The sequence below is a fragment of the Podarcis tiliguerta genome (genome assembly GCF_965153285.1).
Source record: "Podarcis tiliguerta genome assembly, chromosome: 10".
NCBI lineage: Eukaryota > Metazoa > Chordata > Lepidosauria > Squamata > Lacertidae > Podarcis > Podarcis tiliguerta.
In genome coordinates this window covers 72,042,497-72,060,639 of record NC_139543.1, presented here as the reverse complement: position 1 = coordinate 72,060,639, position 18,143 = coordinate 72,042,497, and the positions used below count along the sequence as shown (strand labels likewise).

Below are 18,143 nucleotides of genomic sequence, written 5' to 3'. Positions count from 1 at the left end.
AGAGGTGGGCTTGCGGTGAGTCAACGTTTCTGAAACAAAAGCTGTTTGCTTCAAATGCCGGCTTCTCCCAATGACATCCCTCAGCTTCCTTTCTCTCCCCAGTCAGAAAACTGAAATGTTGGTTCAAAATAGAAATTCTTGCTCAAAAGTGTTGAATGTCATTCCTCTTAATTAGACTTGCAAAAATAGCCGGTTTTGCACACTGAAAAGAAGGCAGCAGCAGCAGCAATAGCAACAAAAGATGAAATTTAATGAAAGGCGCTTGGACAAAAATCACTTGGGGGGTCTCTTTAGGGTCTCCCCAGACAGGCTGGAGTTCTGCCAGCCGGAGTGGCAAGGTGGAGACCAAACCGTCCTGGCAGATCCCTCAACTCTGACATAAGAGCATAAGAAGAACCATCTGGATCAGGCCCATCGAGTTCAGCATCCTGATCTCACAGTGGCCAACCAGATGCAAATTATGGGAAACCTGCAAGAAGGATTCAAGCACAAGAGCAACTCGCCCCCCCCCCCTGCGGTTTCTACCAACTGGGATTCAGAAGCATGGCTGTCTTGAACCATGGTTGCAGAGTCAAACCTCCTCCATTAATTGCATCATGGACATATTGCAGAATACGGCACAACAACAAAAATGCTAGCCTGGTCCCCACACCTCCTAATACTGAACCTAAAGATTATCTCCTGCTTAGACTACTGCAATGCGCTCTACATGGGGCTACCTTTGAAGGTGACCCAGAAACTGCAACTAATCCAGAACGCGGAAGCTAGACTGGTGATCACCGAGACCACATAACACCGGTCTTGAAAGACCTACATTGGCTCCCAGGACGTTTCCGAGCACAATTCAAAGTGTTGGTGCTGACCTTGAAGGGGGGTTGGACTAGATGACCCTCAGGGTACCTTCCAAATCTATCATGCTGTGATTCTATGAATTGGCCAACTCTGAAGATGCGGCAGGAGAGGCACTTAACCGTGCCTAGCCAGAGGGAAAACTCAAAGGGAGATTTCCCAGTGCTCAAACCTGGATGGAAGTTCTAGGTGTCTGGTGATGAAGAGGCCATGCCACAGCACACAGAAACTCTCCTCTCTCCAGCAAATAATAATAATAATAATAATAATAATAATAATAATAATAATAATAATAATTTATTATTCGTACCCCAACCATCTGGCTGAGTTTCCCCAGCCACTCTGGGCAACTCCCAACAGAATATTAAAAACACAATAAAACGTCAAACATTAAAAACTTCCCTAAACAGGACTGCCTTCAGATGTCTTCTAAAAGTTAGGTAGTTGTTTATTTCCTTGACATCTGACGGGAGAGTGTTACACAGGGCAGGTGCCACCACCAAGAAGGCCCTGTGCCTGGTTCCCAGCAACCTCACTTCTTGCAGGGAGGGAACCACCAGAAGGCACTTAGATCTGGACCTCAGTGTCCGGGCAGAATGATGGGGGTGGAGATGCCCCTTCAGGTATACTGGACCAAGGCCAAGTAATAGGGGGAAATCACTTTACCTTGACACTAGCTGCTATGTGCAGAACAAAGGTACAAAAAATGAGGGCTACCAATGGCGACTAGCCAAGATGTCTGTGGTTCCATGGTCGGAGGCAGAAAGGCTTCCGAATATCAGTTGCTCGAAAACACAGGAGGGAAGGAGGCTCTTGTGTTTGGGTCCTCACTGAGTGTTTCCCTTGGGGGCATCTGGTTGGCCACTATGAGAAACTGAGGCTGGACTAGATGGGCCACTGGTCGGATCCAGCAGCAGGCTTTTCTGATGTCCTTTTTTAAAAAATTACTTTTTTATTCAAAATTAAAACAAAACATATTATCCAGAAACATATCATCCTTATACCCCCCCATTTTTCCTCCCTCCCCCACAGAACCCCCCCCCCAGTTCCTGTCTTTGACTTCTCTAAAAAATGCTGTTTTCTGCATGTTACAAAGTTGTATAGATCCTCAAACTATTTAGCTGATAGTTATCAATAAAAGTTGGTGAATGTTTATTCAAAACCAGCCAAGGAGTCCAGTTCGCTTTGTTGTGTCTTCAGATACTTTGTAAAAGGTTCCCATTCAGCTTTAAAGTCACAGTTATCCATGTCCCGTAGCTTGTATGATGTTCTTCATCCATCTATCTGATGGCTGCCTCTGGTCTCAGTTGTGCCTGCCACTTCTGCCTTAGGGAGGAGGTGGGGTGGGGGCTTCACGGCCCCTCCATGTACCCAGGGGGTGGGAGGCCAGCCCCTGCATGATTGGGGGACTCCCAGCTGCGTCACCCTCTGGCTGGCCAATCGGGATGCTCAGGGGGTGTGGCCTGCCCTACTTAAGGCAGGACGGAGCCAGGGATCTCCCTCTTTGTCCGCTCGCCAGCTGCTCCAGTTTTCCCACCCTCCTGCCCTTTAAGGTTTGCTTCCTTTGACCTTGCTATGGACCTTGGTTGGTCGTCATTGAGGGGCCTGGTAGGAATTTTTCCACTTGGCAAATTGGCACCAGCCACTTGGTTTTCACCTAAAGGTAAAGGTAAAGGGACCCCTGACCATTAGGTCCAGTCGTGATCGACTCTGGGGTTGTGGCGCTCATCTCACTTTATTGGCCGAGGAAGCCGGCGTACAGCTTCCGGGTCATGTGGCCAGCATGACTAAGCCGCTTCTGGCGAATCAGAGCAGTGCACGGAAACGCCATTTACCTTCCTGCCGGAGTGGTACCTATTTATCTACTTGCACTTTGATGTGCTTTTGAACTGCTATGTTGGCAGGAGCTGGGACCGAGCAACGGGAGCTCACCCCGTGGCGAGGATTCGAACCGTTGACCTTCTGATCGGCAAGTCCTAGGCTCTGTGGTTTAACCCACAGCGCCACCTGGACCTGGTAGGAATTTTTCCACTTGGCAAATTGGCACCAGCCGCTTGGTTTTCGCCTACCTCGTAGCAAATCGTCACAACTTTCTGGGTATTGACGGTTAGGCATTGGAAAAGTTCTGTAGATGGAAAAGGGGAGGTCGTGCCATCACCTGCCCTGCATTTGGAAGAGTATTCCATTAAAAGATTGGGGGGGGCGTGGCCCTGTCTGAAGCCTAGGGAGGTGAGGGATGACCCTATCGGTGACCCTGGGGGAGCTCCTAGTCGATGCGCATCAGCAGGACTCCCCCTACTGGTGGTAACCCTTCCCAGACTGCAAGCAGATGGGCTGGAGTCAGATATACTGTATTTTTTGCTCTACAAGACTCACTTTTCCCCTCCTAAAAAGTAAGGGAAAATGTGTGTGCATCTTATGGAGTGAATGCAGGCTGTGCAGCTATCCCAGAAGTGAGAACAGCAAGAGGGATTGCTGCTTTCACTGCGCAGCGATCCCTCTTGCTGTTCTGGCTTCTGAGATTCAGAATATTTTTTTTCTTGTTTTCCTCCTCCAAAAACTAGGTGCGTCTTGTGGTCTGGTGCATCTTATAGAGCGAAAAATACGGTAGTCGGTTAGGTCCCTCAATACCGCTCATCACCTGTAACCAATGAAGTTGTGGCCTTTTTCAGCCCATTAACTTTAATAATTGTGTCATGTGGCATTATTTCTGCCTGGGGGGCAGGGCGGGAACTCGCCACACAACTGAACCCCAGGCCTTCTCCATGCATGACCCACAGACCTTAGCTGCAGGAGAACAGGGCTGGAGGAAGAACTTTTCTTCATGCACCGAAATGCACAAGTTTCCTGGTCCACCAGATCCAGGCGTGCCTCCCCTGGACTTTGCCTTTGCACATCCCACCAGCCGGGAAACGTGATTCTCCCTCTTGCCAGCCGCTCCCTGGCTGCTGTTGAGTAATGCATGAAATACGGCCACACTTCTGGGATTCGGCTGGTGGCATCGCTAGTGACAAACGGCACCATAAAACGCCGTTCGTCTTCACCACTGCCAACTCCCTTAAAACAAAAGCAAGCGCAGACCGTGCGTCTATTGCAAGTTCATCTCCTCTTATGGCCAGCTGCCTCGGGAGGCCCTCTTGCAAAGGAGCAAGGCAGCAAGGATGTATTTTAAATAAACGTTAGCAGACCAGATCCTTCTACCCTTTTGTGACCTTTCTTCCTATGATGCTTACTCCTGAGGCTGAAGCTTCCTCCCTCTGTCCAGTGCCAAAGCACCCCACAACTCATTGGCAAAGGGCATAGCAAGCCCCCTCTCACCACCCCATAGGGGCAAGAAAATGTGTAGCTGGACCCAGGGTCAAGGCTGGTGCAAGAAGAGGGTAGAGGGAAGGGCCTGCTTTTTAAACTGCCCGAAAAGATGCTCACCTTTTCCTTTGATTGGGAAAGGGGTTTGCAATGGCTATGAGAGCTTGAGAGCCAGTGTGGTGTAGTGGTTAAGAGCGGTAGTCACGTAATCTGGGTAACCGGGTTCGCGTCTCCGCTCCTCCACATGCAGCTGCTGGGTGACCTTGGGCCAGTCACAGTCTCTCAGCCCCACTCACCTCACAGAGTGTTTGTTGTGGGGGAGGAAGGGAAAGGAGAATGTTAGCCGCTTTGAGACTCCTTAAAGGGAGTGAAAGGCGGGATATCAAATCCAAACTCTTCTTCTTCTTCTTCTTCTATGATGATGACATCTCACAATACAGTGGTACCTTGGTTCTCAAACTTAATCCGTTCCAAAACCAAAGCATTCCAAAACCAAGGCGAGCGTTCCCATAGAAAGTAATGCAAAATGGATTAATCCGTTCCAAACTTTTAAAAATAACCCCTAAAACAGCCATTTAACATGAATTTTATTCTTTAATGAGACTGTTGATTCATAAAATAAAAGCATATTGATTCATAAAACGTAAGCAATAATCAATGTACTATCCTATAAAATAAATAAGAGAGCAAAAACAAAAATGCCAAACTTAATCTGTTCTGGAAGTCCATTTGACTTCTGAAATGTTCGAAAACCAAGGCACACCTTCTGATTGGTGCAGGCACCCTGGAAACAATAGCCAACAGCCACAGCAGACGTTCAGCTTCCAAAAAAGTTTGAAAACCAGAAGACTTACTTCTGGGTTTTCAGTGTTTGGGAACCAAGGCGTTTGAGTACCAAGGCATTTGAGAACCAAGGTACCACTGTACTGTCACAGCTACCTCTACTGCTGTTAAATATTTGTACACGGCGTTCTTAAAAACACAAACACATGCATTAAGGACTCAAAACAATCATTTGCCAAATCCTAAAACAAGAAATGTAACAACAAAAAGTTTTAAAATCTGCAATAGACAGAGCAGCAAGGTTTCAACACTGCGAGCCTTTCTCAACAACAGGGCATTCTGGAGTACCCTAATGCTAGCACATTAATTCATGGATGAGAGTCCACTTGCAACAGACAAGCATGGTGACACCTATGGAATATTTTCATAGAACTGTAGATTCATAGAAGGGTTGGAAGGGACCCAAAGGGTTAAGGGGCCCAACTCCTTCAAATGCAGGACTCACAGGTGAAGAAGCCCTGACAGGTGGTCATTCCACCTCTACTTAAAAAACTCCAACGAAGGAGACTCCAACACCCTTCCACTTGCCATCAGAAAGTTCGACCTGGTGTTTGGTCCAATCGCCTTTCTTGTCGTTTGAAGCCACTGGTTCATGTCCCACTCTTCAGAGCAAGAGAAAAATTGCTGGCTCCCTCTTCCACGTAACAGCCCCTGAGATATTTGAAGGTGGATCTCATATCTCCTCTTTTCCAGTTAAACATACCCAAATCCCTCAACTGTTCCCCATATGGCTTGATTTCCAGACCCTTGATCATCTTGGTTGCCCTCCTCTCCACACCTTCCAGCTTGTCAACATCCTTCTTAAATTGTGGTACCCAGAATTGGATGCAGGACTCCTGACCAAGGCAGAAGAGAGCGGGACTATGACTTCCCTTGACCTGGACACTAGACTTCTGTTGATGCAGCCTAGAATAGCATTAGCCTTTTTTGCTGCTGCATCACACAGTGGATTCGTGTTCAGCTTGTGGTCTACTAAGACACCAAGATCCTTTTCACATGCACTGCTAGTAAGCCCATTGTCTCCCATCTCATATTTGTGCAGCTGTTCCTTCCTCCCTAAGTGCAGAACCTTACAACTGTGCATTTGTCTTGTAAACAGAAGCGTTTTTCCACCCGACTCCTTAAATTACAAAACAGGGGCCTTCTCCATTGTGGCATCATGACTGAACAAACTTGATGCTTCAGGAAATCTGGAATTTGGCCTCAAGGACAGAGAACAGCAGAGCACAGTGGCCTGATCGCACGTAAGCGTCATCCAAACTGTGACTTGCCATGAAGAAGAAGGCATGCAGGCGCCCAGAGAGAAATGGTATCAAGAGCTAAGCCATGGTTAGTTTGTCAAAGAACCAATGGACTTCAGAATTGGAAGAGTCCCTAAGGACCGTCTAGTCCGGGGACAGCCAACTTCTAAGAGACTGTGAGCTACTCACACATTAAAAAACTGGCAGTGATCTACCCCGTTTTCTGGGGGTTCAGGTCAAAGTTGTCGAGCTTAGGGGACAAAAAACCACTCACCGACAGATGGCTAATGAAACTGTCAGCGAGGCCTCGGTCTTTCGTTCTAGCAATCTAGAGGGCGGGGCGAGGGGGTAGGGCCGGATGGAGGAGCCAGCGATCGAATGTGATCTACCTAATTTTCCCAGGGATCGATCAGTAGATTGCCTTCCCCAAACAAGGCATGATCGGCAAAGCACACCTTGATTGCAGGTGGTGGTTTGTCTGGAGCGAGGCAACTTCAGGTTTGCATGTAACATGAAGCCAAACCCTGGCTTGGCTCCCAGTAAAAAGGTAAAAAAGGGTAAAGGATCCAGTGAAGGAGACTATGGGGCTGTGGGGCTCATCTCACTTCAGGCTGAGGGAGCCGGTGTTTGTCCACACACAGCTTTCCAGGTCATGTGGCCAGCAGGACTAAACCACTTCTGGTGCAACGGGACATAGTGATGTAAGCCAGAGTGCATGGAAACGCCGTTTACCTTCCAGCCGCAGCCGTACCTACCATATGTTCTGGCATACAAGACGACATTTTATCCCTGGAAAATCTCCCCAAAAGTCGGGGCTCATCTTATACGCCGGGTATACATGTTGGGAAGGAGGAGAGGGAGCCAGTGAGCAGAGGTGCCCCTTCTGCCGTTGCTCCTCCTCCCTCCCCACAGTAGGGGACGCAGAAAGTCCTTCCCAGCGCAGCGCTCACCCACCTGCCCGCCAAACGCCTCGGGCTGCGGCTGCTGCGATGGCAGAGGCAGCAGAGGGGTGCGTGCTCTGCCCCTGGCAGCGCTCAAACCCTATAACTCTAAAACTGAACAGCAAAAGTTGGGGGTCGTCTTATATGCCCAGTCACCTAATACGCCGGAATCTACGGTATTTATCTACTTGCACTGGCATGCTTTTGAACTGCTAGGCTGGCAGGAGCTGGGACAGAGCAACGGGAGCTCACCCCGTGGTGTGGAGTGTGGATTGTGGATTCGAACTGCTGACCTTCTGATCGGCTAGCCCAAGAGGCTCAGTGGTTTAGACCACAGCGCCACCCACTCCCCTTTAGCTCCCAGTACTGCAGCGTCAAGACCAGTGCAGAAGGCAAGTGGCTATTATTGTCCCTCTCGATACCAGCATGTTTACACATTTACAGGAAGTTTTAGTTTAGTTTGGTTTACACTGACATAAAAACCAGGCACTTCCGCAAGAAATAACAACCCTCCAGGGACTGTGGACCGCAGGGATCAGGCAGGAGCCATGCGAGAGAGCAGTTGATCTCCAACCGACCTGCATGCGAGACGTAAGAAGGCACCCTCCACTGATGTTTCTGATACAACCAGTGTGGTGTAGTGGTCAGCGTGTCAGACTAGGACCTGCAAGACTGGGGTTCAAATCCCCACTCAGGCCCTGGGTGACCTTGGGCCAGTGCCCATCTCTCAGCCTATCCTACTTCACAGGGCTGTCGTGAGAATGAAATGAGGAGGAGAACCATTTACTCCACTCTTTGCTCCTTGGGGGAAAGGTGGCATAGAAATTGTGATAGGAATTTTATGGTCTTGTTGTTGTTTAGTCGTTCAGTCGTGTCCGACTCTTCGTGACCCCATGGACCAGAGCACGCCAGGCACTCCTGTCTTCCACTGCCACCCGCAGTTTGGTCAGATTCATGTTTGTAGCTTCGAGAACACTGTCTAACCATCTCGTCTTCTGTCGTCCCCTTCTCCTTGTGCCCTCCATCTTTCCCAACATCAGGGTCTTTTCCAGTGAGTCTTCTCTTCTCATGAGGTGGCCAAAGTATTGGAGCCTCAGCTTCACGATCTGTCCTTCCAGTGAGCACTGAGGGCTGATTTCCTTCAGAATGGAGAGCTTTGATCTTCTTGCAGTCCATGGGACTCTCAAGAGTTTCTTCCAGCACCATAATTCAAAAGCGTCAATTCTTCGGCGATCAGCCTTCTTTATGGTCCAGCTCTCACTTCCATACATCACTACTGGGAAAACCATGGCTTTAACTATACGGACCTTTGTTGGCAAGGTGATGTCTCTACTTTTTTTTTTTATGGTCTTAGATATATGATAATGTTCATAAGTGTACCAACCAAGCACATACATAGATCAGCACAAGAAGGCCAACCTGGAACCATTTTGATTCCTAAACTGAGCAAATGTTTTCTCTGCATGGTCAAACTGGAAAAGCCTCCCCATTGTCTTTTCCTTCACAAATCCTGTCTTAAGGGTATGTCTGTGTTTGAATAGGGTGAGCCTGTGACCTGGCCCATGAACTAAGTAGTTATCACTACAAAAGAATGGCCAGGCTACCCAGGCAATCCAATCAAGCAACCTGCCAGACAGGAGATAAACAACAACAGGAGATAAACAATATTAAAATTTCTGTTTTAGACCGCCTTTTCTGTGATGTAGGTGTGATGTATCTGAGGGGTGGTCTGAGGTTACACCCCTTCTGTGATGTATGTATGATGTTTCTGTGGTTGGTCTTGATCTACAGGGTGGGAATTTCAAAAGTCTTTATAAGGCCTTGCGGGCCATTTTTCTGGGTCCCTCCTCTCTCCTGCAGGTGAGGGGAGCACCCGGTTGCAACAGATCAATAAAGGCCAAGCCTACAGGCTGCTGTTTTGCTCCAAGTAATCCTGGTTGGTGTCTTTGTTTTTGTCCAAGGGAGCCCTCGGATTTTTCCGTTAACAGAAATGTAACAGATAAATGCAATAAATAAAGAGCGCCTTTATCTAGCGCAGAGGAGAAGCCCAGTTCCCACGGTTGGCAGATTCGCACCTCCTCCTTTGCCGGCCACGCTTTTCTGGGACTCACCTCAATCAGGAAGTCTCCCGTGCGAAGTCCTGCTCGCCACGCCACACCCTCCACGTCCACAGACTCCAGGTATTGGAGAGCCGGGAATGCGGGCGTCGGGGTGAACTCCTCGATCGGAGTCTCCGCTGAAACAAAGAGAGACCCTCAGTCAGAGGGGGGGAAGCTGGGATTTGCACGTCCAAATGTGGGGAGGAGAAAAGATGGTGCCAGCGAGCGATCCCTGGAGACTGCAAAATATTCCCTGGCCACAGTTTGCTCAGCTGCCAGGCAGCTTCCTAACCATAGTCAAGGCCTACGCCAGCCTTTCTCAACCTGTGGGTCCCCAGATGTTGTTGAACTACAACTCCCATCACCCCTACCTAGCAAGGCCAGAGCTCAGGGATGATGGGAGTTGTAGTCCAACAACATCTGGGGACCCACAGGTTGAGAACCTACATGAAAGAGAAGGTCTTTTACATTTATTATTTCAATGTTTCCCACTTAGATGGAAGAGGCAGGTGTCGTTGTTAGTGTTGTGCCTTGGATCTCGAACGCCTTGGCTCCTGAACAAATCAGCTCCTGAATGATCGAAACCCAGAAGTGAGTGTTCCGGTTTCCGAACGTTCTTTTGGAAGTCGAACGTCTGACGGGGCTTCCGATTGGCTGTGGGAGCTTCTTGCAGCGAATCGGAAGTTGCGCTTTGGTTTCCAAATGTTTTGGAAGTCAAATGGACTTCTGGAACAGATTCCGTTCAACTTCCAAGGTACAACTGTATTATTATCATTATTACTATTTAGCAAGAATTTTATCATTCATCTTTTATGTGTTTGGGTTGGTTTTTTCTTTAAAAAAAATCAATCAGTATATTTGTATTGTGTTTATGATGATTGTGTTGAATATTAAATTGTAAAACCACACACATACATACACACACACACACACACACACACACACACACACACATAATTTGCCCAATCCTCTTTGAAAGCCGTCCAAGTTCATGACCATCCCTGCCTCTTGTGGAAGGGAGTTCCAAAGTTTAACTATGGACTATAGTAAGGCAGTTTACTGGGAAATGATATATAATGAAATTAAAAGGATGTTGAAAGTAATGTTTGTAAAAAACAACAACCCAAAGCTTTCCTTTTCGGAATTATAGGGACAGAACTACCTAAACTGTATAGAAACTTATTCATGTATGCTGCTATAGCGGCAAGAATGCTACTCGCCCCAAATGGAAAGAAGCAGAAGTCCCAGCAAAGGAAGAATGGATCCCAAAACTTATGGAATATGCAGAAATGGCAAAACTTACTGGAAGAAAAAGAAATCAAGATAACAAACATTTTCTAAAAGAAGGGAAATGGTTTATTGAATATTTACAGATAAATTGCAAACAGATAAGAACATTGGCAGGGTTATTGTGATAACCTGCAGTTTTATAAGAGTATATAATTAAAGCAGATGAATAAATGAGCAAATTAAGTTAATTTGGATATGCAGAAGATATTAAAAATAAATTTAAGGAACTGCAGAAAGAGGGCGAAGGAAGTCAAGGTTTGAAGTGTTAGAATGGTTGTAAAATTAGTGAAATGTATGAACCTGAAAAGCACAAATAAAATAAAATAAAATAAACTATGCACTGCATGAAGGATTTTTTTTTATCTGTCCTGAACCTTCCAGCATTCAGCTTCATTACATGTCCACAAGTTCTGGTGTTAAAGCATGTTGACAAACGCAGATGTTCTGGAGTCTGTCCAAGGAACACTGGCTGTCAGAACCATTTAGACACCCACCCGATGGCTTCCATCACGGTTTTAAAGAATCCAAAAATGAAACTGTAGCTACTTCAAGGAAAGTATTTCACTTAATTGCTAAAATCTGCCTCCATGGTGGCTGAAAGGTAGCCATGTAGCAAACTTATTTTGGCAAGGGTGGGATTTAGGGGAAATTCAAAGATATTAGGTAAAGGTAAAGGACCCCTGACCCCTGCTCTCCACCTTGACAAGTGCTTTTACTATTTTAAAAATAGAAGCATCGCCTACGTTGTCGAAATAAATAAATAAAATTGTCCAGTAGCACCTTAAAAAGGTAAAGGGACCCCTGACCATTAGGTCCAGTCATGGCCGACTCTGGGGTTGCGGTGCTCATCTCGCTTTACCGGCCGAGGGAGCCAGCGTACAGCTTCCAGGTCATGTGGCCAGCAGGACTAAGCCACTTCTGGAGAACCAGAGCAGCGCACGGAAATGCCGTTTACCTTCCCGCCAGAGAGGTACCTATTTATCTACTTGCACTTTGATGTGCTTTCGAACTGGTAGGTTGGCAGGAGCTGGGACGGAACAACAGGAGCTCATACCATAGTGGGGATTCGAACCGCCAACCTTCTGATCGGCAAGCCCAAGGCTCAGTGGTTTAGACCACAGCACCACCTGCATCAAAGATATTACTTTCAGCCTAAGGTCACATTCAGGCTCTCAGGATTTGCAAGGAGGGAATGGAGGGCATTCCAGAAATTTAGATTTCTGCAACACAACTGGATTACAGAGCTCTGTTGACCAAGTGCAACAAAGCCACTTAAACAACAACAAAGGGACATTGAAAAGTGGGAGATGATCAAATGATGAACGGGATGCTGTTTAAAAACCCTGTAAGCAAATCAGGATGGTTGCTCATTGCCATGTAACCTCCCTGCAAGCAAATCGGAATAAATGTTTGATAAGGGCTGGCTGTGATCTACCCTCCGAAAAGCCTTGTGCAAAGGAATCGGGACGGTTGCTGAATAATGAGGTCGACTGGAGGAGCCCTGATTCCTGCGCCGTATGAAGTGGTTGAAAATATTTCTAAAAGCTAGAATTGTTCCATGGCTGCCTGCAATGGAAATGTGCCTCTCAAAAGGCGTTTAGCATCCTTTGAAGGTCTCAGTTAACGTGAAGAAAGAGGCTCCGGCTAAAAGGTGCGTCGCGGAGAAGAAAGGGGTCCAGGAGGACGAGAGGCGAGGGAGGGAGGCGAGGATGCCTTTGAAAAGGGAATGTCTTGCCCCAGTGAGCAGAAGAAAGAGCGCAAACACTTTACGGGGAAGAAAGGAGGAGCACAAATCTGAAAACAAATAGCAAGTGCCTCAGAAGCAGGAAACCATTCAGAGAGGCAACGGGGAGGGATAAGAGAAGGAGCTAAATAAGGCAGAAGAGACCAACAATTGATCTGAGATGGTCGCAATGGCAAGATATGATAAAGAGATTAGCATAACCGAAGGATTGCAGAAACTGTGAAGAACAGAGGTTAGCCCACAAGCTAAAAAGGAGTGGGTCCAGGGGGCTTTGGGGAGCTCTTGCCGAATTTCTGAACTTAAACCAGGGATGGTGATCCTGGGGGAGGGGAGCCCCTCCAGAAGTTGTGGAACTGCAGCTCCCATCATTTTGACCACTGGCCAGCCTGGCTGGAGCTGGGGTCCAAAGACGTCTCCGGCTCTGGACTAAAATATTTCCCATTCTTGACTAAAACGTTAAATTCCTGTGCAGTCACTGAGTTAGCAGCAAAAGATATCAGTCTTCTACCAAAAGCATTGTCGATGACCCCCAAGATGCTAGTACTCATCAGTCACTGCCAACCCCATAAGTTTACACGCAAAATTGGATTATTACTTTTTGCCTCGGTGCGTCTGGCTGTTAACCAAAAGGTTGGTGGTTCGAGCCCAGGAATGGCTATGGGCAAGATTTCTGCATTGCAGAGGACTCCGGGTCCCTTCCAACTCTAGGATTCTCTGATTCAAATGTCTGTTTCTCTAATTTGGAGAGCTCCTTTTGGATCTTTGATATCCCTTTTTCGTTTTAATCCTTCTCAATCTCTTAGTGCCTGATACGTCTATCTGATGAAATGTTTGTTTTGTCCATAGTTTTTCCACTGTTTCCAAACACTTTGAAAACTGTACGGTGAAGGGAGGATGCCTTTGTGAGTGACATGAGGGCTGGCCAATCAGTGCTATGGACTGCCAGCTCCAAGTAGAGGCAAGGCAGCTTTGTGATTGACAGAAACGGCAGCCAATTGGCGCTGTGCAGATTTAGCTTTGGCCCAGATGAGGCAAACAGAAAAACCCTAAAGCCTGAGACCTTTTGACAAGCCCCAGTTCCAAAGACTGTGTTGCCTGGGGGCTCAGCTGACTTCCACTAGGATGGCTGGCAGAGTCCCTGATTCCCTGGAACTGTCCTGGTTCCCACTCCATGAAGAACTTGGAACTCAGGTTGCTGTTCTTACCAAAAAACTTTTAAAGCTCAGATCGGTGTGGCACACAGGCAACATGCCGGTTCGGTGGCAAAGCAGGGGTTGCACACGGTTAATCAAGCAATGGCAGGGGCAAAATTTAGCAATCTTTTGTAATACGGTGCGCTATGCATGTCCAATATTTGGCATCCCCAAATGGATCTTCTCACATATGAGTTGTCTCAATTTTGCCTCCCCCCTTGGCTTGGCGTCCCGTGAGGCAGAACCACCCACACCACCCTAAATCTGGCTCTGGCAATGGTGTTGATCCCACAACAACCTGCAACCCAGTTTTGTCCTCTCTGTCCTGGCCCGGCAGCCCCCTCTGGGCTTGCAACCCCCGGTCTGGATTCCAGCTTAGACCAAATTCTGCTTTTCTTGAATAGCATAGCAGTTTCATTGTCCAATTGCATGCCATATATACACATATATTTAGAAAATTGCTTTGCATTATTGTGCAGCTGGTTCTGCAAGCTGCTGGTTCTAATTTCCTTAGGGCTGTGGGGGTTTTGGATGAAGAGTGATGGGCAAGAAGGCTGCACTTTTGAAGAAGCAGCCGTGAGTCATTGGCAGGTTCAACCTCGGAAGTGATGCATGTCTGGAGAGAGACTGGATGTGCTGAAAGGTGAGAATCAGCCCCCAGAAAGGAAAACGTCAGATCCCTGCCAGTTAGAAACCCTGGAGAGCTCATGAGTTCTAGTCTCATGAGAGCAGGAGAAAACCTTTTCTCATCCACTTTCTCAATGCTATGCATGATTTATAAACTTCTACCAGGTAGCCTATCTTGGAGAACTCTGATTCTAAACCTCCGATACCTTGTGGGGTATCTTCAGGAGAACAAAAGGCTCAGGAGCAAATCTTAGGTAAAAAGGTAAAGGACCCCTGGAAGGTTAAGTCCAGTCAAAGGCAACTATGAGGTTGCAGCGCTCCTCTTGCTTTCAGTCCAAGGGAGACGGCGTTTGTCCACAGACAGCTTTCTGGGTCATGTGGCCAGCAGGACTAAACCGCTACTGGTGGGCCTTCTGGCGGTTCCCTCACTCTGGGAAGCAAAGCTACAGGGAACCAGGCAGAGGGCCTTCTCAGTGGTGGCGCCCTCCCTGTGGAACACCCTCACATCAGATGTCAAAGAGATAAACAACTACCTGACATTCAGAAGACATCTGAAGGCAGCTCTGTTCAGGGAAGTTTTTAATGTGTGACATTTTAGTTTATTTTTGGTGTTTGTTGGAAGCCGCCCAGAGTGGCTGGGGAAACCCAGCCAGATGGGCGGGGTACAAATATATTATTGTTGTTGTGTCTGGTACCCGCTGGGACTGGGAAGGGACAGATACACTGGGCAAGAGATTTGGGGTATAATATGCAGCTTTCATCACAGGAGAAATTATGTCCAAAGAAATATGTGTTTGGAGACACGGTTGAGCCAAATGGATGAGCGGAGGGCAAAAGGATTCTCTCCGGGCTACTGAGAGTCTCTTCCTTGAAGGCAACAGCTAGAGGCAGGCACACAGCTATGGGAATCAGCCCAAATAGAGACACAGAGGTATAGAAATAGCTTTGCTCCCCACTATCAGAGATGCCATCCCTAGAAGAGATGGTTGGCTTTATCACTCATGTTGAAAATGCAAGCCAAGAGAAATTGTATCCGTCCTCTTATTGTTCAGAAATGCCAGCACCCATTCCCTTGCTTTTGTTCAAGGTGTGTGTGTGTGTGTGTGGCTTTCCTCTTTGGGGGGAGAGGCTCCTGCAAGCCTCTGGACCCCAAGACCACTCCACCCTGGCAAAGGGGGGGGGGTACTTGTTTGCTTGCTAGCCCCTTAGGCAAGCCACTCTCTGCAGGCACAGCAGGGCTGGGAAAACCCGCTTGGCTTTTCTGGAAAGGAAAGCTCAGGATCGCAAGGACACAGAGATGCTACAGCAATACTCTTGAGATGCTTGTCTTTGCCCTCCTGCTCACCCCATAGGGCAAAGCCCACCCCCCAATGGCTCATGTTTCCTTGCACATATTGACAAGACCACCTTGAAGGAGCGTCTCCACCCCCAGCATTCTGCCCAGATGCTGAGGTCCAGCGCTGAGGGCCTTCTGGCGGTTCCCTCACTGCGAGAAGTGAGGTTACAAGAACCATGCAGAGGGCCTTCTCAGTGGTGGTGCCCTCCCTGTGGAACACCCTCCCATCAGATGTCAAAGAGAAAAACAACTACTTGACATTCAGAAGACATCTGAAGGCAGCTCTGTTCAGGGAAGTTTTTACTGTGTGACATTTTAGTGTATTTTTGGTCTTTGTTGGAAGCTGCCCAGAGTGGCTGGAGAAACCCAGCCAGATTTGCGGGGTACAAATAATAAATTATTATTATTATTATTCCCATCATCACCTGGGTGGTTGGGTGTCTCCTATCACTAGGACCAAGATGGTTGTGGTCTTCCTCAGGACACCCAAGCTGTTGAGATGTCTTCCAGACATGATGGGAATTTTGCACACTTGGACCTCGCACTGGTTCGCCGTTGCGAGTCAGAAAATGGGCCCCCGCAGCACCCCGCAACCTGTGGCAGAGGCCAGGGAAGGGCACCATCGCGTGAGCTGGGATCTCCAGCAGCGCTAGCACCAAGGCTCAGGGAGACAGCTCCTGCAAGAGCTGGAGGTTCTCCCCCCACACCTGGAGAGCAGGAAGCAACTCCTGGCTCCAGACAGCTGCTCCTTCCTTCCCTGCTGAACCGCCTGGTGGTGCAGTGGTTAAGAGTTCTGGACTAGGACCTGAGAGGTAAAGGTAAGGGGACCCCTGACCGTTAGGACCAGTCGTGGCCGACTCTGGGGTTGCGGCGCTCATCTCGCTTTACTGGCCGAGGGAGCCGGCGTACAGCTTCTGGGTCATGTGGCCAACAGGACTAAGCCAGAGCAGCGCACGGAAATGCTGTTTACCTTCCCGCTGGAGTGGTACCTATTTATCTACTTGCACTTTGATGTGCTTTCGATCTGCTAGGTTGGCAGGAGCTGGGATAGAGCAACGGGAGCTCACCCCGTCGCGGGGATCCAAACCGCCAACCTTCTGATCGGCAAGTCCTAGGCTCTGTGGTTTAACCCACAGCGCCACCCACAGCGCCACCTCTCAGGACCTGAGAGACCAGGGTTCAGATCCCACACTCAGCCATCATGAAGCTCACACCGGATGGCCGTGGACCAGTCATTGCCTTCTCCCTGGCAGGCCTACCTCACAGGATTGTTGTGAGAATAAAATGGGGAGAGGAAGAACCGTGTGCACCGCCTTGAGCTCTTTGGAGCAATGGAAGCAAATGGGATATATATATGTGTGTGTATATATATATATATATATATGTATGTATATGTATATGTATGTATATGTGTGTGTGTGTATATTCCCCCAAGGGGGAAGGGGGTGGTCCTGGTGGGCTTCTCGCATGTTAGAAAGGGAGCCTGCAAATGAATGTAAGGGAGGGGGGGTACGGCAGAATCGCTAACATAGCTTTGGGAAGAAGCTCCCTCTACCTGAAGGGCTGGGAAACAGCAGAGAGGAGGCTGCAAACTCTCAGGGGGCCCCCTCCTCCTTTTTCCTGCCAACCGTAAACCCACCCAGGGGGTGTCCTGATTCCTTTGCATCTGGAGTGGAAGGAATCGCTTGGGAGTCTCCCCAAATCACACACCGACATCCCTCTTGGTCCCCACCCCAAAGCCCAGACTTCAGTCTCCCTGGGTATGCCCCCACCCCCCAAAAAAAACCCCACCCCCACTCCCAGGAACAAATTTCCCCAGACCGCGAGTGCTCTCTCTCTCTCTCCCATTCCAGACACAAAGCCCTCTTCCAGCGGGAATCTAGCCGACCACCCCCCCCCCCCTTGGCAAAGAAGCCACAGCTTGTGGGGGGGGGGAGGAGAAGTGCTTTCCAATTCCTGGCAATGAGCATGTGGGTCACGGCAACCCGCCCCCTCCGAGAGAGGAGCAGGGAAGCCCTCTTGGCGGAGGAGAGCTGCGCCCAAGGGGAAGGCATTTGGGAGAAAGGAGCATTTCTCACGGAGAGGCGCCCCCTTTGCTGTGGGGTGCCCGTTTTGGGGAGGAGAGGCATCGTGGCATGCAGGAGGAGAGGGCACAACCTGTGCCACACACACAAAGGATCCCTTGCGCTCTCGGGCATCCAAAGGGGGCACCATCTTTGTGTCTCTCACACTCCCTTTCCCGGAGAAACGATGCCACCAGACCCCTCTGGCGGGCAGGACCCAGTGCCAGGAAGCCCCGCCACCACCTGGGGCCAGCTCCATGCCACTCCCATCATGCAGCCAGCCCTCTCCCTGTCCTCCCACCGCCGCCGCCCCCCAACCCGCCGGGTCTTACCTTTGGCGCCCCGGAGGACGAAGCCAAAGCCCTCATGCTCCCTCTTCTGCAGGACGGCCGCCTTCTCCTCGATGATGTAGTCACTGGGCAGGAAAGAGCACAAGAAAATGAAGCCGGGGGGAGCCGTCAGCACCATCGCGCCCTGCCTTCGAGGGGGGGGCCTCTTCCCAGGCAGGCGCTCATCGCAGGCAGGAGCCCGTCAGGCGGGGAGGCGGGCAGAGGCTCTCGCCCTCCCGCTCTCCCCGGGCAAAGGAGGCTCCTTCCTTCCCCTCCCTGCTT

At 49.1% G+C, this 18,143-nt stretch overlaps 1 protein-coding gene across 10 annotated transcripts in view; it reads right to left on the bottom strand.

Moving 5' to 3' along the window:
• Positions 1–18,143, bottom strand: part of SHANK3 (SH3 and multiple ankyrin repeat domains 3) — a 434,403-nt gene that overhangs the window by 59,681 nt on the left and 356,579 nt on the right. For all 10 annotated transcript variants that reach the window (XR_014502588.1, XR_014502589.1, XM_083401725.1 and 7 more), the window contains 2 exons: positions 17,865–17,947; positions 9,292–9,416 (listed from right to left, as the gene is read on the bottom strand). Coding sequence is in view for 8 of the 10 variants with exons in the window: in XM_083401725.1 (XP_083257851.1) it covers positions 9,292–9,416; positions 17,865–17,947 (208 nt within the window). In the remaining 2 variants the exon portion in view is untranslated. The remainder of the gene's footprint in view (positions 1–9,291; positions 9,417–17,864; positions 17,948–18,143) is intronic.